Raw genomic sequence first — 21,732 nt, 5'->3', positions numbered from 1 at the left:
CAGTGGTGGTAGCTGGGCACAATCTAGTTGTACTGGACTGAGTCTGGTGGAGGCCATAGTAGATGTGGTTCCTAATTCTTTGAGCTAATCTTTTCCTTGTATCCTTAGTTTTCTTCATTCTTCCTTGCTCCCGAAGGGGAGAGACCAATGAGGTTTCTTAGATGGCCACTCACAGGCTTTTAAGACCCCAGACGCTACTCACCGAAGTAGAATGTAAAAGATTTTCTTTATAAACTATGTTATGCCAATTGAGCTAGATGTTCCCCAAAACCATGGTCCCCACAGCCGTCAGCTCAGTCATTCTGTCCCACAGGGAGTTTGGGTGTGGCTATGGAGCTTCCATGACCTTGCCTTGTACAAGTCGTGCTGGATTCCCCAGTACTGTGCACTGTCTTACCCTTCACCAAAGTTACCACTTACCTATTATCTATTTAGTTTTCTTCCGTTCCCACTCCTCCCCTCCCTCATAACCATCAAAGATTGTTTCTTGTCATGAGTTTTTAGAGTAATGGTCTTATACAATATTTGTCCTTTTGTGATTGACTTATTTCACTCAGCATAATGTCCTCCAGTTTCATTCATGTTATGAGATGCTTCACAGATTCATTGTTGTTCTTTTTTGTTGTGTAATACTCCATTTTGTGTGTGTACCAGTTTGATTATCCATTCATCTGTTGATGGACACCTAGATTGTTTCCATCTTTTTGCTATTGTGAGCAATGCTACAATGAACATGGGTGCGCATATGTCTATTCATGTGGTGACTGTTATTTCTCTAGGATATATTCCTAGGAGTGAAATTGCTGGATTGTATGGTATTTCTATTTCTAGCTTTCTAAGGAAGTGCCTTACTGTCATTTCCAAAATGGTTGTATCATTTTGCATTCCCACCAGCAGTGCATAAGAGTTCCAATCTCCCCAAAGCTTCTCCAACATTTGTCATTTCCTATTTTTTTAATCCGTGCCAGTAATGCTGGGGTGAGATGGTATCTCATTGTGGTTTTGATTTGCATTTCTCTAATGGCTAGTGATTGCCAGCATTTCCTCATGTGCCTGTTAGTCCCTTGAATGTCTTCTTTGGTGAAGTGTCTGTTCATTTCCTTTGTCCATTTTCTAATTGTATTTTTGTCTTTTTCTTGTAGAGGTGTTGGATTTTCTTGTCCGATTTGTAATAGCCAAAAATTTTTTCACAATCTGTAAGTTCTCTTTTTACTCTTTTGGTGAAGTCTTTTGATGAGCATAAGTGTTTAATTTTTAGGAGATGCCAGTTATCTAGCTTATCTTCTGGAGTTTGTGTGTGGTTGATTGTGGTTTATATCTTGTTAATACCCTGTATTAGGGCTTCTAGTATTTATCCTATTTTTTCTTCTATGAGCTTCATATTTTTTTACTTTATATTTAGGTCTTCGGTCCATTCTGAGTTAGTTTTTATACATGGTGTGCGGTATGGGTCTTATTTCATTTTTTGCAGATGAACATCCAGTTTTGTCAGCACAATTTGTTAAAGACTGTCTTTTCCCCTGGTAGACTTTGGGCTTATGTTGAAGATCAGGTGAACCATAAACCATAACCCGTTGCCATCAAGTCGATTCTGTCTCATAGCAACCCTATACGACAGAGTAGAACTGCCACATATGGTTTCCAAGAAGCGCCTGGTGGATTTGAACTGCTGACCTTTTGGTTAGCAGCTATAGCTCTTAACCACCATGCCACCAAGGTTTCCAAGTGAACCATAGGTGGATGGATTTATATCTGGGTTCTCAACTCTGTTCCATTGGTCGATGTATCTGTTGTTGTACCAGTACCAGGCTGTTTTGACTACCCTAGCTGCATAGTAGGTTCTGAGGTCAGGTAGTGTGAGTCCTCCGACTTTATTCTTCTTCTTCAATAGTGCTTTACTTAACCAGGGATTCTTCCCTTTCCATATAAAGTTAATGATAACTTTTTCCATCTCTTTAAAGAATGTTGTTGGTATTTGGATAGGAATTGTATTTGTAAATTACTTTGGGTAGAATTGTCATTTTCACCATGTTGAGGCTACCTATCCATGAATATGATATGCTTTTCCATTTATGTAACTCTTTTTTGGCTTCTTGCAGTAGTGTTTTCTAGTTTTCTTGCTATACTTCCTTTACATCCCTGTTTAGATTTATTCCTAAGTACTTTATTGTTTTAGGGGCTACAGTTCTGTTTTCATGATTTCCTTTTCATTGTTCTCTTTACTGGTGTATATAATCCAACTGAGATTTTGGAATGTTTATCTTATATCCTGCTATTCTGCTGAATCTTTCTATAAGTTCCAGTAGTTGTTTCATGGAGTCTTTTGGGTTTTCTATGTGTAGTATCATATCATCTGCAAATAGGGACAGTTTTACTTCTTCATTACCAATTTGGATGCTCTTTATTTCTTTTTCTTGCCTTATTGTTCTAGCTAGGACTCCCAGAACAATGTTAAATAGGAGTGATGATAAAGGGTGCCCTTGGCTTTTTCCTGTACCCAAGGGGAATGTTGTCAGCATCTCTCCATTAAGAATGATGTTGGTCATTGGTTTTGCATAGATGCTCTTTATCATTTTGAGAAATTTCCCTTCTATACCTATTTTATTGAGAATTTTATCAGGAATAGGTGTTGAACTTTGTCGAATAACTTTTCTGTGTCAGTTGAGATGATCGTGTGATTCTTTTCTTTCCTTATATTTGTGTGGTGGATTACATTGATTTTCTAATGTTGAACCATCCTTGCATACTTCATATGAATCCTACTTGATCGTGGTGTATTATTTTTTTGAATGATGCTGAATTCTATCAGCTAGAATTTTGTTCAGAATTTTTGTACCTATATTCTTGAGAAATATTGGTCTGTAATTTTCTTTTTTTGTGGTGTCTTTGCCTGGTTTTGGTATCAGGGTTATGCTGGCTTCATAGAATGCATTCAGAAGTGTCACTTCCTTCTCTATGTTCTGAAATAATTTTAGTAGTACCAGTGGAAACTCTTCTCTGAATGTTTGGTAGAATTCTCCAGTGAAGCCATCTGGGCCAGGGTTTTTTTTATTGTTGTTGGAAGTTTTTTTAATTATTATTACCTTTTCAATCTCTTCTCTTGTTGTGTGTCTGTTCAGATTTTCAATATCATTTTCTGTTAGTTTGGGTAGGTAGTATGTTTCTAGAAATTTGTCCATTTCCTTTAAGTTTTGAAATTTGTTGGAGTATAGTTTTTCATAATACTCTGTTATGATCCTTGTTATTTCAGTTGGGTCTGTTGTGATGTCCTCCATTTCATTTCTCATTTGGGTTATTTGTGTTCTCTCCTGATTTTCTTTTGTCAGTTTGGCCAGTGTTTTGTCAAATTTGTTGATCCTTTCAGAGAACCAACTTTTGGTTTTGTTGATTCTTTCTATTGTTTTTTTACTCTCTATTCCATTTATTTCTGCTCTGATCTTTATTATTTCCTTTCTTCTGGTGGCTGTGGGCTTTTCTTTACTGTTCTCTTCGTATTTGTTTGAGTTGTGTAGCTAATGTTTTGATTTTGTCCCTTTCTTCTTCTTCTTCTTCTTTTTTTTATGTGTACGCCTATTGCTATAAATTGATTTCTAAGGGCTGCCTTTGCTGTGTCCCAAAGGTTTGGTATGATGTGTTTTCATTCTTGTTTGATTCTAGGAATTTTTTTAATTCTATTTCTGATTTCTTCTTATCCAGTGGTTTTTAAACAGAGTGCTATTCAGTTTCCATGTAATTGATTTTTTTTTTCCTTGCTCTTCCTCTTTTTAATTTTTACCTTGGTGGTGTTGTAGTCAGAGGAGATACTTTGTGTTATCTCAGTGTTTTGGATTTTGTTGAGGGTTGCTCTGTGGCCTAAGACATGGTCTATTCTGGAGAACGTTCCATGTGCATTGGAAAAGAATGTGTTCTTTGCAGCTGTTTGATGGAGTGAGCTTTATATGCCTATGAAGTCAAGTTAACTGATTGTGCCCTTTAGATATTCTATATCTTTGCTGAGTTTCTTTCTAGATGTTCTGTCCATTATTGAGGGTGGTGTGTTGAAGTCTCCTACTGTTATTGTTCAACTATCAATTTCTCTTTTCAGTGTTGTTAGTTTGTTTTATGTATTTTGTAGCCCTGTCATTGGGTGGACAGATGTTTATTATGGTTAGGTCTTCATGATAGATCATCCCTTTAATCATAAGATAGTGCCTTTCTTTTTGTTTTATACTGGATTTTGTTTTGAATTTTATTTTATCTGAGATTAGTATTGCCATTCCTGCTCTTTCTTGGTAGCTGTTTGCTTGACATATTTTTTTCTGTCCTTTGATTGTTAATAAATTTACGTCTTTGTTTCTAAGGTGTGTCTCTTGTAGACAGCATATTGATGGATCCTGGTTCTTTTTTTTTTTTTTTTTAATCCATTCTGTCACTCTCTGTCTCTTTATGGGTGCATTTAGGCCATTTACATCCAGTGTCATTACTGATAGATGTGAGTTTATTGCTGTCATTTTGTAGTGTTCTTTTTTTCTCCCTGTGGTTCTAAGGTTTTCTTTGTTCCTCTTATTCTCCAGTTCCTGAATTCCTTTTGTTTGTGGATTTTTTTTTTCATTTCCCTTCTTTTCGTAGTTTTGTTTTTACTGAGACTTTACGTTTTTCTTCTTTATTTTGATGAGTAGGTTTGTTAACTTTCTTTGTGGTTACTTTGAAATTTACACTTATCTTTTTAGGTTTGAACTAGTCTGTTATTACTTGGTATCACCTTGCATTCTTCTTCATTTGAAAATTCTGTACCTACACCATTTATTCCCTCTTTTATTGTTCTGAAGTTGTTGTCATCTACAGATTAACCTCTCTGGCTCCCTGTTGTAATTCTTTTGGTTTTGGATAGTCCTTGAGAGTTCATTTTCTACATTGGTATCTGGCTGGTACAATCTCGCATCCTAGATTCAGGCTGTGGTCTGAGGTTGTTTGCTCTCAGGCTGAAGGACTCCCTTTATTAATTCTTATAAGCTTGGGTTTGGTTTTTTCATATTCCCTTAATTTTTGTTTATCTGGAAATGTCCTAATTTCCTCAACATATTTGAACGAGAGTTTTGCAGGATATGTTATTCTTGATTGTCAATTTTTTTTTTCAATGTTTTATATATGTCATCCCATTGCCTTCTTGCCTGCTTGGTTTCTGCCAAATAATCAGAGCTTTGTCTTATTGTTTTTCCTCTGTATGTGACTTTTCATTTTTCTTGCACTGCTCTCAGGATACTTTCTTTGTCTTTTGTTTTAGCAAGTGTGATTATGATATGCCTTGGTGATTTTCTTTTGGGGTCTATCCTGTATGGGGTTTGTTCAGCTTCGTGGATGGTCAGCTTTTCATCTTTCATGACAGTGGAGAAGCTTTCTGTCAGCAATTCTTCAATGATCATCTCTGTGTTTTCCATTTTCTCCCCCTGTTCTGGAACTCCAATCACTCAACAATTTTTACTTTTGATTGTATTCCACATACTTCTCAGGGCTTCTTCATTCTTTTTTCTGATTTTTCCTCAAACAGTGTTGTACCCAAGTATTTGTCTTCAATTTCACTGACCCTATCTTCCATCACTTCAAACCTGTTCCTCAGCCTTTCTATGACAGTGTCCAATTCTTAAATCCTGTTCATCTTTTGGATTTCTAATTGCTGTTTTTCTATGATTTCTAGTTGTGAATTTATTTTATTATTTTATTCCTGAATTCTTCCTTTTTTTGGTCTGTGTTTTCCATGAATTTGTGTGTCTTTTCCACAAATTTGTCTATTTTTCCTCAATTTTGTCTGCTTTTTGCTTCAACTCTTGAATAGCTCTGAAATTAGAGATTTGAATTCCTTATCAGGTAGTTCTAGTGCCTTTTCTTCTACTGGAAACTCATCTGGTGTTTTATTTTGGATGCCTTCTGGAACCATCATGTCCTTTTTTAATATGTTTTGATATTGTCTGCTGTCTTTGGGACATTCAGTAGTGATTTTCTTCATTTATTGATTGTAGATTTGTTTGTTTCATCCTGCTTTTTAGTTTTATTTCGTTATGTCTTAGTAGGCAGGCTGTGTGTTTCTGATGTTTGCTCACCTGTGGGTATGATACTTTTCACCTCCTAGTCCAATGGGCAGGGCCAGTTGCTCAGCTATGGTGCAGCAGGTTATGTCCAGCTGAAGGGGGGGGCTGGGATGGGTTGTTTGTGGCACATACTGGGGCCAAAAGTGTGGGCAGGGAATCAGTGCAGGGCAGGTTCTGGTAGGCCATACCTGTGCTGCTCAGGGGCGTGATGGTAAGTGAATGGTGCAGGTAGGCAGGGAGGAGGAGGAAGGTTGTGATGTGTGCAGCTAAGATGGGTATGAGAAAGAGGAGACAGAAACAGGAGCCAAAAACAAACAAAACAAAAGGTGCTAAGGGAGCTTGCCCTTGGAGTGGAGAGATGAGAATACAAGGGATGGAGAAAAGGCAAAAAGAATAAATAAAAAAACAAATATATAAATAGAAAAAGAGAAGCTCCCAGGGATCCCACCACTCTGCTGCAACAACCAGACAGGTGGCTCCCGGGCCATGTAGTACAGCCTGGCTAGAAAGGGTAGATGTCACACAGCACCAGGTATCCAGGAGACAGGAAAAGAAGGTAAATATAGAGACATAAGAAAATGAGAAATGAAGAAAGACCAAAAGAAAAAAAATGATGTCCCCAGGGATGCCACCAATGGAGCTGCATGGACCAGGGAGATCACTCCCAAGCTGGCAGTACAGCTCACCTAGAAGGGGCTCCCAAGCAGGGAAAAGAAAAATAAAACAAACAAGCAAACAAAACAACAAAAACAAAAAAAGGCCCGTGAATCTCACCAGTGTGAGGGGCTGGGGAAGCAGTTCCCCAGTGAAGTGGCACCTCACAGCCTTTCAAGAAGAAGCAAAGATGACACATGGAGTCAGGCGTTTGAGAGAAAGGAGGAAGGTGGTAAGAGATAAGGAAGAAAACCAAAAGAAGTGGATAAAACCAACACCAGCAACAAACAAATGGCACTCAGAGAAACAGCCAGTGTCGGCAGGGTGAATCCAAGCAGCACCTTGCCAAAGCCAGTGCCTCCTAGCCAAGAGACTGTGGCCAGCAGGAAACAGAGGAGGCCAAGCAGGAGGAAGAAGGGTAGGGGGTGGGAAAGCATGTACCGCTGGTTACCGGGTGCTCTGTCTCCTTCTGGGAGGTCTGTGAAGCTGCTTTCCCATACTCTCTGTTCACCAATCTCCAACAAAAGTCCAAGATGGCAAATCTGTGCTGCTTTAGCGGATACGGAACCTCCACATGTATCTCTCCTGGCTGTCTATTCCTTGTCAGTTTCTTATTCCATTTGGTGTTTGGCTGAGTTCTTTATCTCTTCATTTGATACTTAAGGTTCCAGGATTGACATTCATCTCTGTTTTACTTAGTTTTTCAGGTCTTTGCTGTGGAGGGACGGCATGGTGCTTCCACCCATAGTGTCATATTGGCTCCGCTAGAGGCCTTCTCTTTTGCTCCTTGTTCTGAGATGGATGTATCTGACTAGTCTGCAATTAGCCCCTTTCCCACCTGAACTATCTGCTAAGGCATTTCCTTTGGATTTAATTACATGCAATAACAGTAAAGCCAAAGAGATTTTAAAAGATTAAATAAAATAATAAAGTGAAGAAATGTGTTTTAAACCACAAAGTAACACCTTTTTCTGGTATTCACTGAAATATTCCTAAATTCTTATTCATTTTTCTACATTAAGTCAACCCTTAATTTTTCTCTTGAGAGACAATCCTACTCAACCTCTGATTTCCCACGTCTCCCTCACTTTTCAACAGATAAGTCCCAGTTTTAAGTCCAATGTGCACCATTATTTCTAGTTCAGAACCTGATTTAGGAGGTGTCTTAGTTATTCAGTGCTGCTATAACAGAAATACCACAAGTGGATGGCTTTAGCAAAGATAGATTTATTCTCTCACAATCTAATAGGGTAGAAGTCTGAATTCAGTGTGCGGGCTCCAGGGAAAGGTTTTTTCTCTCTGTCAACTTTGGAGGAAGGTCCTTGTCATCAATCTTCTCCTGGTAGAGGAGCTTCTCAGCACAGAGACCCTGGGTCCAAAGGATTCATTCCCCTCCTGGTTCTTCATTCTTGGTGGTAGGAGGTTCCCTTGTCTCTCTGCTTACTTCTGTCTTTTAGATCTCAAAACAGATTGACTCAAGATACAACCTAATGTTGTAGAACTGAGTCCTGCCTCATTAACATAACTACCTCTAATCTTGCCTCATAAACGTTATAGAGGTAGGATTTATAATGCATTGGAAAAATCACATCAGATGACAAAATGGTGGGCAATCACATAATGCTGGGAATCATGACTTTGCCAAGTTGACACACATTTTTGAGAGGACACAATTCAATCTGTGACAGGAGGTTTAATAGGTACAGAACAAAGGGCAACAAATTTCAAATAGCAGCCAACTAAGCTCTAAAACATAAAGGACAAATATTCTCCTTGCTCCACCCAAGGAAGAAACCTCTGAATTCCTCTCAAATGGGCAACTGAGGGAAACTGGGAATCACTTTTTGCCTCTGGCATGGCTACAGGGACCCACAATCTCTGATGATCAATTAGTCTCTGCCATGGATAAGAAGGTGCACGGAGACTCAAGGGGTACAGGTTCCCATGGAGATGGTATTTGCCTCCCATAGGACCTGACTTGCAAAAAGCAATAGCCATGTGTATCCAACTGTGTCAAGGGCTCCGAAAATTGCTTCGGTATAGGATATGCATCCTTCAATACAAAACTGAGTGGCTGTTTCCTCTGTATGCCTAATGAAAGAATAACATATTAACCACAAAATATTTTTATTAAATTCTGTTCTGCTAGTTCAAATAATCCATTTTTCCATTAGGTGAATGCATATGCTTAAATTATTTAGACCTCCGTATACAAGCATTATCATGTGTCCTTATCCTCGTTAGAAATGTGTTATAACGTTCAGGAGAAAAACCATTCATTCCATTAAGATTGTAGCAACTGTGTTGGTTAGAGCCTTGAAATAATAAACATGAGGTTCTTAGGTAGTGGCTAGCTGGGTAGGCTTTGGGATAAGACAGGCCAGATTCAAATAATAGCCCTTTACTTAATGGACATGTAACTTGCGGCAAGTCACTCAAAATAATTATCTGTCCTTAGGGTCACTATGAGTTGGAATCGATACGATGGCAACAGGTTTGGTTTGGTTTTTAGTCTCTTGATCAATACAAATATTGCGGGGAGGGGGATAATACCTATCTTTCATGTTGTTAGAATTAAGTGTGATAATAGAATATATCACGTAACATGGTGCTTGGACTCTAACAAACCCATTATTGTCAAATCGATTCTGACTCATTGTGATACCATGTGTTACAGAGTTAAACTGCCCCATAGGTTTTTATTAGCTATAATCTTTAAGGAAGCAGATCTCTAGGCCTTTCTTCCTTTGTGCCAATGGGTTCAAACCACCAACCCTTAGGTTAGTGGTTAAGCACAAAACACTTGTGTCATCCAAGGAGCTTTAGACTATAGTAAGACAACAATAAATGGAAAATATTATTACAGGAAATACTAGTTTTATGTGGGAAATAATATTCCCTCTGGCCAACCAACACTTGGTGACTCAGAAATGTCTAGAAACCTGGCCAGGATCACCTGAAGTAAAGTTGTGAAGTAAGTTAAGCTCATATTTGATTCCTTCTTCATCTAATCTCTAACTCAATCTTTCCTATTAAAAATACACCCTCAAAACATAAAAATTTAAAAAAGACAACTGGCAGTGTGTGGTAGTAAAGGTTGGATTTAGGGTTACAGAAGCCTGGGGCTCAGCTTCGTCTAATGTTTGCTAGGTGAACTTGAGTGTTACGTAAACCCTATGAACCTCTATTTCATAATGAATAAATAAGGAATATACATCAAAACTACCTGACAATGTTGCTGTAATAATGATAATTTATGCAAAACACTTTTTAAATATTCAATAAATATTAGTTATTGTGTTTGGAATAAAAGATTAACTCAATATGAACATTACTGAGGCTATAAAAAGTTATTAACAAGGGTACCTGCATTTTAAAATGTCACCAACATTTAAGGACATGGAATGACATAACCGTGGTGGAATTTCAGGTATCCACTGTGTTAACACTTGGACCTAGAGCCTCCTGAATCTCCCACCGCTTTCCACCACAGGAATCTCTTTTTTCTCATCTGCGTCACTCCCTGGAAAACCTGGTGGCGTAGTGGTTAAGAGCTACAGCTACTAACCAAAAGATCGACAGGTGCTCCTTGGAACCCTACAGGTTGGTTCTACTCTGTCCTTTAGGGTCACTATGAGTCAGAATGGACTCAATGGCAACAGGTTTGGTTTGGTTTTTTGCCACACCCTGCTATTCCCTGGAAACCCTAGTGGCATGGTGGTTAGGTGCTATGGCTGCTAACCGAAAGGTCAGCAGTTCAAATCAGCCAGGCAATCCGTTGAAACTCTATGGGGCAGTTCTACCCTGTGCTATAGGGTCACTATGAGTCAGAATCAACTGGGCAGCACTAGGTTGGTTTTTTACTATTCTTTCTTTCTCCTATATCACTTTTTCATGGTTCCTTATTTTTATGTTTTTTTCTTTTCTATTCTATTCTCTCTCGCATGTACAGTATCTTTCCCATGATACCAATCAGCTTTATGAGAATCTTGGAACTGAGAGTTTCTTCCCTTGACTCAATTAAAACAAAAACCCACTGGCGTCTTGTCGATTCCGACTCATAGAGACTCTATAGGACAGAGTACAACTGCCCCATAGAGTTTCCAAGGAGCGCCTGGCGGATTTGAACTGCAACCTCTTGGTTAGCAGCCATAGCACTTAACCACTACGCCGCCAGGGTTTCCTTGACTCAATTAGGACCACCGAAATGATTTTGCCTTTTTCCTCAAGTAGATAAAGGACATCCATGTCTCAGACTCTACATGCTGTATATAAGTACCTCTGTTTACGATATCTTTATTTGCTCCAAGTATCATAAAAGGGTCATGTAACAGACCTTCAAAATGGATCTTGAGAGGTGAGCGAACATGGTCAGGGTCACAGGTAATTTGTAGAAGAACCAGAGTGAACTCTTTTCCTTAATCATTGGGTACATTTACATGGCACCATGCTGGGAACTGTTGACTTAGAAAAGGTGATGTCATTTTGAATTAAGTCTTCTCTCACTCTTAGGCTTGCCTAGAACCTAGTCCCTTTCCAAGAGTTGCTACAATACCCGCTTCCCAACCTCATTTCTTTGGAACATTGTGATATAGATCAATACTTACTCCCTCCTGCAAAATGATCAAAAACATTGAGAAAGAAAAAGCCCCAAGAGATCCCCACTTCCAACACCCAAACAAGGAAGGTAAGGTACTAAAACCCTGAGGCCTATCGAGGGCTATTTACTACTCAACAACTGCTCTCCCAGGAATAGAATGGGCTCTAATGACCTGAGAGCTATTACAGACAATTGTATTGATCCTCCTTTCCCCCTCCTACACTGAGTCTCTGCCTTTCCGTACTATCTTCTTCAGAGCCCCCTTCACATCCTTATTCCTTAGGGTATAAATGAGAGGATTGAGCATGGGGGTAATTATAGTATAAAAAAGTGCAACAAACTTTCCTTCACTTGGAGAATAACTATGCATGGGTTGGAGGTACGTGTAGATGGCTGAGCCATAGAAAAGGAAAACTACCAAGAGGTGTGACCCACAAGTCCCAAAAGCCTTTCTGCGTCCAGCAACTGATTTGACTCTCAGCACAGCCTGAGCAATGTGTACATAAGAGCCTAGAATTAGTGCTGCAGGAAGCATTACAATAATTACTCGGGCCACAAACATCTTCACCTCTGTACCTTGTATATCCTCACAAGCCATCTTCAGGAGAACAGGCATCTCACAGAAGAAGTGGTTCAGGTGATGGAGGCCACAGAGCGGCATGGCCATCATGAGACCTGTCTGAACTGCAGAGTTCATGAAGCCTCCCACCCAGGAGATGGCAGCCAGTGTCTGGCAGAGTCGGGGGTGCATAATGGTCGTGTAGTGGAGTGGTTGACAGACAGCAGCATAGCGATCAAAGGCCATCACCACCAGGAGCACACACTCAGTGGAGCCCAGGGCGAGGAAGATAAAGAGCTGGGCCACACACCCTCCGTAGGTGATGGTCCGGTCAGATCCATGAAGGTTGATCAGAAGCTGGGGCACAGTGCTGGTAGTGAAGCAGAGGTCCAGGAAGGAGAGATTACAGAGGAAAAAGTACATGGGTGTTTGCAACCGCAGATCCAGGCGGGATAGAGTGATGATGGTGATATTGCCAAAGAGAGTTAGGGGGTAAAAAATTGAAATAAAGATGAAAAGGGCAAGTTCCAGTTGAGGCCAATCTGAAAAGCCCACCAAAATGAAGCCATCTCGGTAACTAGTGTTGAACCCTCCCATAGTCTTTCACCTGTACAAATACAGAAAACAATCTTATGCCTCTTAAGAAAAACATGGGCCTATGTTTCTCAAACAGTTACGCGCTCAGCTACTAAACTGAAAGTTTGGAGGTTCAAATCCACCCAGAAGCACCTGGGAAGAAAATCCTGGCCATCTACTTCTGAAAGATCACAACCATTGAAAACACTATGAAACACAGTTCTACTCTGAAAAACATGGGGTCCTCCTAAGTCATAATTGACTCTACACCAATTGGTATGGGTTGATTTATGAAGAAACATGGATTAGTTCCTTATTCCACAGTATTGCCTAAAGACTCCTAAATCATGTATTTTATTATCTATTTTGCTATTAAGTTTTGCTCTGTTCAGCCTTCTCCTTTTCTTACTCTTCTCTTGAGGGTGGAAATCACAGGATTAGGAATAATGTGACCTTCATTAGAACCTTATTCTTGCTGCCTTCTTGTTCCATGAGTTCAACCACACCCCTTAATACCTTCGATCTAGTGTTCCCTTGTCATAAGTAGAAATGATGATTACCTCCCTTTAGGCCTTGAGGCCACCACATGTCTCTCAGTTTGTCATACCGTGGGGGCTTGCATGTTGCCGTGATGCTGGAAGCTATGCCACCAGTGTTCAGATACCAGCAGGGTCACCCATGGCAAACAGGTTTCAGCTGAGCTTCCAAACTAAGGCAGACTAGGAAGAAGGACCCAGCAGTCTACTTCTGAAAAGAATTAGCCAGTGAAAACCTTATGGATAGCAGCGGAACATTGTCTGATATAGTGTGGGAAGAAGAGCCCTTCAGGTTGGAAGGCACTCTAAAGACAGCTGGGGAAGAGCTGCCTCCTCAAAATAGAGTTCAACCTTGATGCCCAGATGCAAACATCCATTAATAATTGGAATGTGGAATGTATAAAGTACGAATCAAGGATTATTAAAAATCATCAAAAATGAAATGGAACACATAAAGATCGATATCCTAGGCATTAGTGAGCTGAAATGGACTGGTATTGGCCATTTTGAATCACTCAATCACATGGTCTACTATGCTGAGAAGGAAAGCTTGAAGAGGAATGGCGTTGCATTCATCGTCAAAAAGAACATTTCAAGATCTGTCCTGAAGTGCAATGCTGTCAGTGATAGGGTAATATCCACACACCTACAAGGAAGACCAGTTAATATGACTATTATTCAAATTTATGGACCAACCACTAAGGTTAAAGATGAAGAAATGGAAGATTTTTACCAACTTCTGCAGTCTGAAATTGATCAAACATGCAATCAGGATGCACTGATAAATTACTGGTGATTGGACTGTGAATGTGAAAGTTGGCAACAAAGAAGAAGGATTAGTAGTTGGAAAATACGGCCTTGGTGATAGAAAAAAATGCCAGAGATCACGTGATAGAATTATGCAAGACTAACGAATTCATCATTGCAAATACCTTTTGTAACCAACATAAACGGTTACTATAGGCATGGACCTCGCCAGATGGAATACACAGGAATCAAATAGATTACATCTGTGGAAAGAGACGATGGAAAAGCTCAATATCATCAGTCAGAACAAGGCCGAGGTGGTCAGTGGATCATACCACCAATTACTCATATGCAAGTTCAAGTTGAAACTGAACTGAAAATTAGAACAAATCCACAAAAGCCAAAGTATGATCTTGAGTATATCTCACCTGAATTTAGAGACCATCTCAAGAATAGATTTGACACATTGAACAAGAATGACTGAAGACCAGACCAGTTGTGGAATGACATCAAGGACATCATAGGTGAAGAAAGCAAGAGGTCATTCAAAAGACAGGAAAGAAAGAAAAGACCAAAACGGATGTTAGAAGATACTCTGAAACTTGCTCTTGAACATTGAGCAGCTAAAGCAAATGGAAGAAATGATGAAGTAAAAGAACTGAAGAGATTTCAAAGGGCAGCTCAAGAAGACGAAGTAAAGTATTATAATGACAAGTGCAAAAAGCTGGCGATAGAAAACCAAAAGGGAAGAACATGCTAAGCATTTCTCAAGCTGAAAGAATTTAAGAAAAAATTCAGGCTTTAAGTTGCAATAGTGAAGGAATCTATGGGGAAAACAGGAAGCATCAAAAGAAGATGGCAGGAATACACAGATCATTATACCAAAAAGAACTGGTCAACATCCAACCATTTCCAGAGGTACTGAAGGAAGAAGTCCAAGCTGCACTGAAGGCATTGGCAAAAAACAAGCCTCCAGGAACTGACAGAATATCAATTGAGATATTTCAACAAATGGATCCAGAGCTGAAGTGCTCACTTGTCTATGCCAAGACATTTGGAAGACAGCTACCTGGCCAACCGACTGGAAGACATCCATATTTATGAGTATTCCTAAGAAAGGTGATCCAACTGAATGTGGAAATTATCAAACAATATCATTAATATCACACGCAAGCAAAATTTTGCTGACAATCATTCAAAAACAGTTGCAGCAGTATATTGACAGGGAACTGCCAGAAATTCAGGCCGGATCCCGAAGAGGATGTGGAACCACAGATATCATTGCTGATGTCAGATAGATCCTGGCTGAAAGCAGAGAATACCAGAAGGATGTTTTCCTGTGTTTTATTGACTACATAAAGGCATTCAACTATATGGGTCATAACAAATTATGGATAACATTGAGAAGAATGGGAATTCCAGAACACTTAATAGTGCTCGTGTGGAACCTGTACATAGATGAAGAGGCAGTTGTTCAGACAGAACAAGGAGACACTGCATGCTTTAAAGTCAGGAAAGGTGTGCGTCAGGGTTGTGCCCTTTCACCATACCTATTCAAGCTCTATGTAGAGCAAATAAAATAAGAAGCTGGAATATATGAAGAATGGGGCATCGGGATTGGAGGAAGACTCATTAACAACCTGCGCTATGCAGATAACACAAGCTTGCTTGCTGAAAATGAAGAGGACTTGAAGCACTTAGTGATGAAAATCGAAGACCATGGCCTTCAGTAGAGATTACACCTCAACATAAAGAAAACAAAAGCCTCACAACTAGACCAATGAGCAACATCATGATAAACAGGGAAAAGATTGAAGTTGTCAAGGATTTTATTTTACTTAGATCTACAATCAACAACCCATGGAAGCAGCAGTCAAGAAATCAAAAGATGCATTGCATTGGGCAAATCTGTCGCAAAAGACCTCTTTAAAATGTTGAAATGCAAAGATACTGCCTTGAAGACTAAGTACACCTGACCCAAGCCATGGTATTTTCAATCACATCGCATGCATGTGAAAGCTGGACAGTGAATAAGGAAGACAGAAGAAGAATTGACCCCTTTGAATTGTGGTGTTAGCAAAGAATATTTAATATACCATGGACTACCAAAAGGACTAACAAATCTGTCTCAGAAGAAGTACAACCAGAATGCTCCTTAGAAGCAAGGATGGTGAGACTGTGTCTTACATACATTGGACATGTCTGGAAGGATTGGTCTCTGGAGAAGGACATCATGCTTCGTAAACTAGAGGGTCAGCAAAAAAGAGGAAGACCCTCAATGAGATGGACTGACACAGTGGGTGCAACAATGGGCTCAGGCCTAACGATGATTGTGAGCATGGCACAGAACCAAGCACTGTTTCGTTCTGTGGTCACTGTGAGTCAGAACAGGCTCAAAGGCGCCTAACAACAACATACATTGTGGTAAGGATCAAATGTAGTAATATGAAAACTGCTTGTAAAAACTTAAGGCGCAAAAATGTAATATTTGTATTCTATGTTTTTCTCTTTTGCTCTTTTTCTTGATCGATTAACGTGTTTCAGTAGGTCAGAACCATGGATTATGAGGCTGAGATCTCAACATTGATCTCTGGGAGCTCATTTGCTTCCTTCTGCTCAGTGTATTTGATCAGCTCACCCTTCCTGGAAGGCCCGCTTAGGACCAGCTTCCACTTGTCATGAAGGACTGAAAAGATTATAGATCCTTCGATTTGGGGGAAAAAAGAACAATTAGCAACAAATACTCTTCTTATGCTAAGTCATAATGCCTGGAATAGACTCACTTCTTCTGCTCCTGATGAATCTATCCCTCAGCTCTACAGGAAGAGTTAGTTGTTCCCTACTTCTACCCCAATCCTCTTTGCACAGTTTCTCTCTAGCACCTGTAACTTTGCATTTAAGTTCTTTTTACTTGTCTTAGTTCTACTCTGAGCTGTGGTCTCCTCAGTGGTAGGCGACATAATGAATACAAAAATAAATATTTGTGCCTTCCTTCATGGTACGTTAAAAAAAAAAAAAAAAAAAAATTGCTGTCGAGTTGATTCTAACTCATAGCAACCCTATAGGACAGAGTAGAACTGCCCCATAGGGTTTCCAAGGAACACCTGGTGCATTCAAACTGCCAACCTTTTGGTTAGCAGCTGTAGCTCTTAACCACTATGCCATTAGGGTTTCCTCATGACACGTAAGAGGTACTAAATTGATGTTCCTTTAATTCATGGCATATAGTAAATGTTAAATACATTTTGTTGAGTAAAAAGATTTACTCTCCCTTCAAATCTCATGGAAATTTATTTACTCTAAGAAACATACAGATTAATTACTATTACACTTTGACACACTAAGTGGGATATACATAAAAAGTTTCTCTACTTTAAGATTGATATTTCTTGTAATAAAATTCTAAAAAGGATTATGAAGAGTGCATCAGCAAGGAAAAAAACAAAAAATAAATAAGGTTCCCCTATAGACTGGCATATGTTCAATTAAAATAATTTTTGGCTTTCCATTTATTGTCATGTAAAATTTGGCCAAGGATATTGGTGATGTTTTCACAACATGACTGATGTAATTACTAAATAGTACCAGTAAAAAATCTTGAATTGGCAAATGTTTTGTTGTATGTTTTTATATTAAAAAAATAAGTTTTTAAATAATAATTTTGGGCAAATTAACTCATTTCATGAAGGATCAATGCTGGATCGATAAGTCCAGCAAGGTATTGGATGCCACTCTTGATGATCTTGGGGAAAAGATGGATTCTGATCTGCGTTAATAATAAAAAAGTGTTAATCCACATGTAGCCTCACCAATACATCAAAGCTATTTTCTAAAGGCCACCAAAGTAAAATATAATGACATAGAGTTCCTGCACCAGAGACCCCACAGATCTGCTCAACTACTGACCAGCTGTACCATCTTCAGGAAAATTTACTTCTGTATCACTTTATCCAGTTGTTAAACAGAGATAATACCTTGTGTCATCATGTTTTAATGGGAATTAAATAATGTGATGCATTCTATAAACTGCAGATAATATGCTGTACACACTTTGAATACTTGCCTGTCTCCACCATTAATCTTCGAGTTCCATGCCACTGCATCTGCTTCTGTTCATCATTGTATCTTCATCTACCAGTGCACTACCTGGTGAATAAAAGACTCTCCATAAATATCTGTGCTGGCATTAGAAATATTTGATTTTTGTGCATCATGTAAAGAATTACTACATCTGGAATACAGCTTCTTGTTTAGTGGCACGAGGTTTTTAACTCAGCCCTGCTCTATATTTTTATCAAGAATTTTTATGATACCATAGAGGTGTGCATGCAATAGAACAAAAGTTTATAAATATAATTAATATAACAAAAAAAACATAATCTAAAAATATCTCAACACTATTCAACAAAGAGCTTTAAATAAATTACATACTACTGAACGGAGAAAATTGAACCTAGGCTTCAGGACCTTAATTGCACAAATGTAGAATAGAAGGAGACTTAACTCAACAATCAATCATGAAAAGGTGAAAGACAGAGATGACTTGGCTTGTACTGCCAAAAAAAATCAACAATGCCCACTTGACTGTTGAGTTTTAACAAGTGGAAACTCAAACAATATAAAAATACTGAACTTTGGACTCTCTAGTTTGGATGGAAGCCTAAAGAAAATTTCCTATAGCCCCTTGCACCATTTGATGCATGGCTCCCCAGGACAGCATCCTAAACTGAGAGCTTACATAATGAAGCCCCTGCTTCGTGTCATCATCCTTTAATAACCATAATTTTTGCCCCTTTATTTTCCCCTTATCTATCATCTGCTCATTTCTATATTTATGTGTCTTAATTCCTTGGTCCATCATGTCAATTATTTTCTTGCTGCTCTCCTTAACTTATTATCTCTCTGCCCTATGCAGCCAGTTCTGGAAGAATGTAATTCTCTATACTTACCATAAATCAAATTAGATTAATGAGTTCTGCTGAAAAGAATGATTCAAGTGTTGAATGCAATACTACTTAAGCTTTATGTTCTTGATAATGTATCTTGTTTTAATTGTGGAACAAATATACATAATGAAACACTTGCCAATTCAACGATTTTTACATGTATGATTCAGTGACATTGACTTATACCTTATCTTTAGCATTCCCCCTCTCTACTTGCTCTTTTCCAATTAATGTTACATGTGAAAAAGCCCCTTCAACTACAAAATAATCTCCCTTCATACTATGTTCCTTTCTAGCTACTGCTCTATGTCTTTCATACTCTTCATAAATAAGTTCATTGAAAGAGTTGTCTGTACCCACCTGGAGCAAAGGAGAATGAAAAACATCAAAGACACAAGGTAAATATGAGCCCAAGAGGCAGAAACAGCCACATAAGCCCTAGAATACACCAGCCTGAGACCAGAAGAACTAGATGGTGCCCAGCTACCTCTGATGATTGCCCTGACGGAGAATCCCTGATGAAGCAGGAGGACAGTGATGCAGACCTCAAATTCTTCTAAAAAGACCAGACTTATGGTCTGACTGAGACTAGAGGGAACTAGTAGGTCATGGTCCCCAGACCCTCTGTAAGTCCAAGAGTGGAACCATTCCTAAAGCCAACTCTTCAAACAAGGATTGGACTGGACTATAAGACAGAAAATGATACTGGTGAGGAGTGAGCTTCTTGGCTCAAGTAGACACATGAGACTATGGGGGCAGCTCCTGCCTGGAGGTGGAATGAGAAGGCAGAGGGGGACAGGAGCTGGCTGAATGGTCACGAGGAATACACAGTGGAGAGGAAGAGTGTGCTGGTTTATTAGGGGGAGAGTATCTAGGAGTACATAGCAAGGTGTGTATAAGTTTTTGTATGAGAGACTGACTTGATTTGTAAACTTTCACTTAAAGCACGATAAATTAAAAAAAAAATTGTCTGTGCTCAATGTTTCAACTTTGTCCCCTCCCATCAGTCTCCAACCTGCTGCTATATGGATTTCGTCCACACAACTCTTTATGGAAACATCTGGTGGACATTCTTCAGTTCTCATCTCTGTTTAAGCATTTTATCTGTTGACTATTGCCCCTTTCTACACAAACCTCTTCACTTCCCTGGTTTTTTCCTACTTCTCTGTCCATTCCTCAGCCTCTTTGGCATGCTCCTCTTTCTCTGTGCAGCCCTAACAGGGCTTACACAGCCCTTACAGGGTTCCATCCCCAGAACCTATTACCATTCTACACTTTGCCTGTAAAATGCCATCCACGCCAGGGCTTGAATCTCAGGTCACAGTGTTGATAATACCCAAGGGTATCTGTCCTCCCACAATCTTTCTTCTTAACTTCAAACTTCTATAATCCATGTCCTACTTCCTAATCTCCAGCTATTGGCTAGGGTCCTGGTAAGAACGAGCTGATCTTCCAGAATCACAGCATCCATGTCTATCTGAAGTATTACATTAAACCTCTCCCAAGACTGATGCCAGTGACTTCCTGTATTCAGCACACCTTACCATGCACTCCATGAATTGTCACATCTTTCACTCAGGAATCAGATGCTGCAGTTATGATACTTTTCCAATCCCTCACAGATCTTTGTTTTCTTCAATCTTCCTATGATCTCTATTGCTTGGTTCTTCCTCATGCTCACATATGGTAATCATAAAAAGAAACACTCTTCTTAAATCCTTCCTGAACAGGAAACTCACAAACTCCCTGGGAGCCCTTCCCATCTTTCAAGAGCAGTTGCAAATTACTATTCACATGGATTCAAAGGTGGGCCTTTTGTAAATCCCACACAATATTCTTAGTGCTATATCTCATAACCCAAGTGAGCTTGATCATAAGGCAGGTCTTCCCCTGGTCAAACTGGCTCAGGAATTAGGCAGCATTGAGTCATCATGGGAAGAATTTCATTGCATGCAGCTGAGCAGGGGTGAGGAGAGGGTGGAGATCTCATTAGGGGAGACACAGAATAAACACAAATCTCCATCCAATAGACAACTCTCCAAATATCTGAAGGAAATTGTCATGACATGCAATCTTTGCTAGACTTCATATTCCTCAACTGAAGGCAATAGACTTAAAATGCCAATGATCTTTCACATTTCCCAAATCTATCATTCCAGTAAAAGAAGGAAATGAAGTGAGGCTGATATAACTGCTCCCTAATCCTCTCGTGTTCTTATCTCAAGTCTCCAGATGTTCATGAATTTTATACTCAAATATAAGTACAGGGTCCAATACTCTGCATTGGTCAGATATAATTTTGAGTATTTCACAAGTTCTTGGCAGGAGACTTGGATTACAACCTTGAAAATTTCAGAGACTCCAGAAAAAAACAAAACTGATATTGCATCTGAAAACATCTCATATGAGAAATAGATTTTTTTTATTGTGATTTTAGATTGGAAATGAGAAAACTTAAAGACAAACACGATAGCTTTTTTATGTGTTTAAAGATCTGTCACATGGGAAAGATGGTAAACTTGCTTTGGTCTCCTCCAAAGGCCCTAATTAGGACCAACTGGTGAAAATTGTAGACAGATTGAGGCTCAATATAATAAAAACTTTTTTAAAAAATGAACCCTTCTAAAAATGGACTACCTGGAAATATAGGGATATTCTTGTGACATGAAAGCTTCCTGCTCATTCAGGGGCTGAAAGGTGACCTTGCCAGATGTTGTAAAATTGTTCCTGCATTAACTGGCAGACTAATTTAAATGACTTTGAGTATCCTATCCAGCCACAATAGTCTGTATTTTTCTAATCTTAATGCTTTAAGATGAAAACATAACCTCTACTCCTAAGACCCTGGGCACACATATATCATTTTGAAACTTGCATATTTAAGACTCTTGATTTTATGCATTACAAAGATCAATGTTTGTGTTCCTCTCTGTGCGTGTTTGTGTCTGTGTGTATGGGCATCTGTGGGTCTGTGTATGAACTCTACAGATAATAAACTTCTTGAGACCAGAAATCATGTGTTACAAAATGTTTCAGCATCATGCAGTAC

The 21,732-nt window shown here is 39.1% G+C and overlaps 1 protein-coding gene across 1 annotated transcript; it reads right to left on the bottom strand.

Annotated features, from left to right (window-relative positions):
- Positions 1 to 8,994: 8,994 nt before the first annotated feature.
- On the bottom strand, positions 8,995 to 13,027 carry LOC100653611 (olfactory receptor 2Y1-like). The gene has a single exon (XM_064279290.1). The coding sequence runs from the start codon at positions 12,473 to 12,475 to the stop codon at positions 11,537 to 11,539; it is 939 nt and encodes a 312-aa protein (XP_064135360.1). The 5' UTR covers positions 12,476 to 13,027; the 3' UTR covers positions 8,995 to 11,536.
- Positions 13,028 to 21,732: the final 8,705 nt, after the last annotated feature.

Source organism: Loxodonta africana, chromosome 2 (assembly GCF_030014295.1).
Source record: "Loxodonta africana isolate mLoxAfr1 chromosome 2, mLoxAfr1.hap2, whole genome shotgun sequence".
NCBI lineage: Eukaryota > Metazoa > Chordata > Mammalia > Proboscidea > Elephantidae > Loxodonta > Loxodonta africana.
Note: the sequence above shows the minus strand (reverse complement) of the source record. Positions and strands in the feature narration are given on the sequence as shown.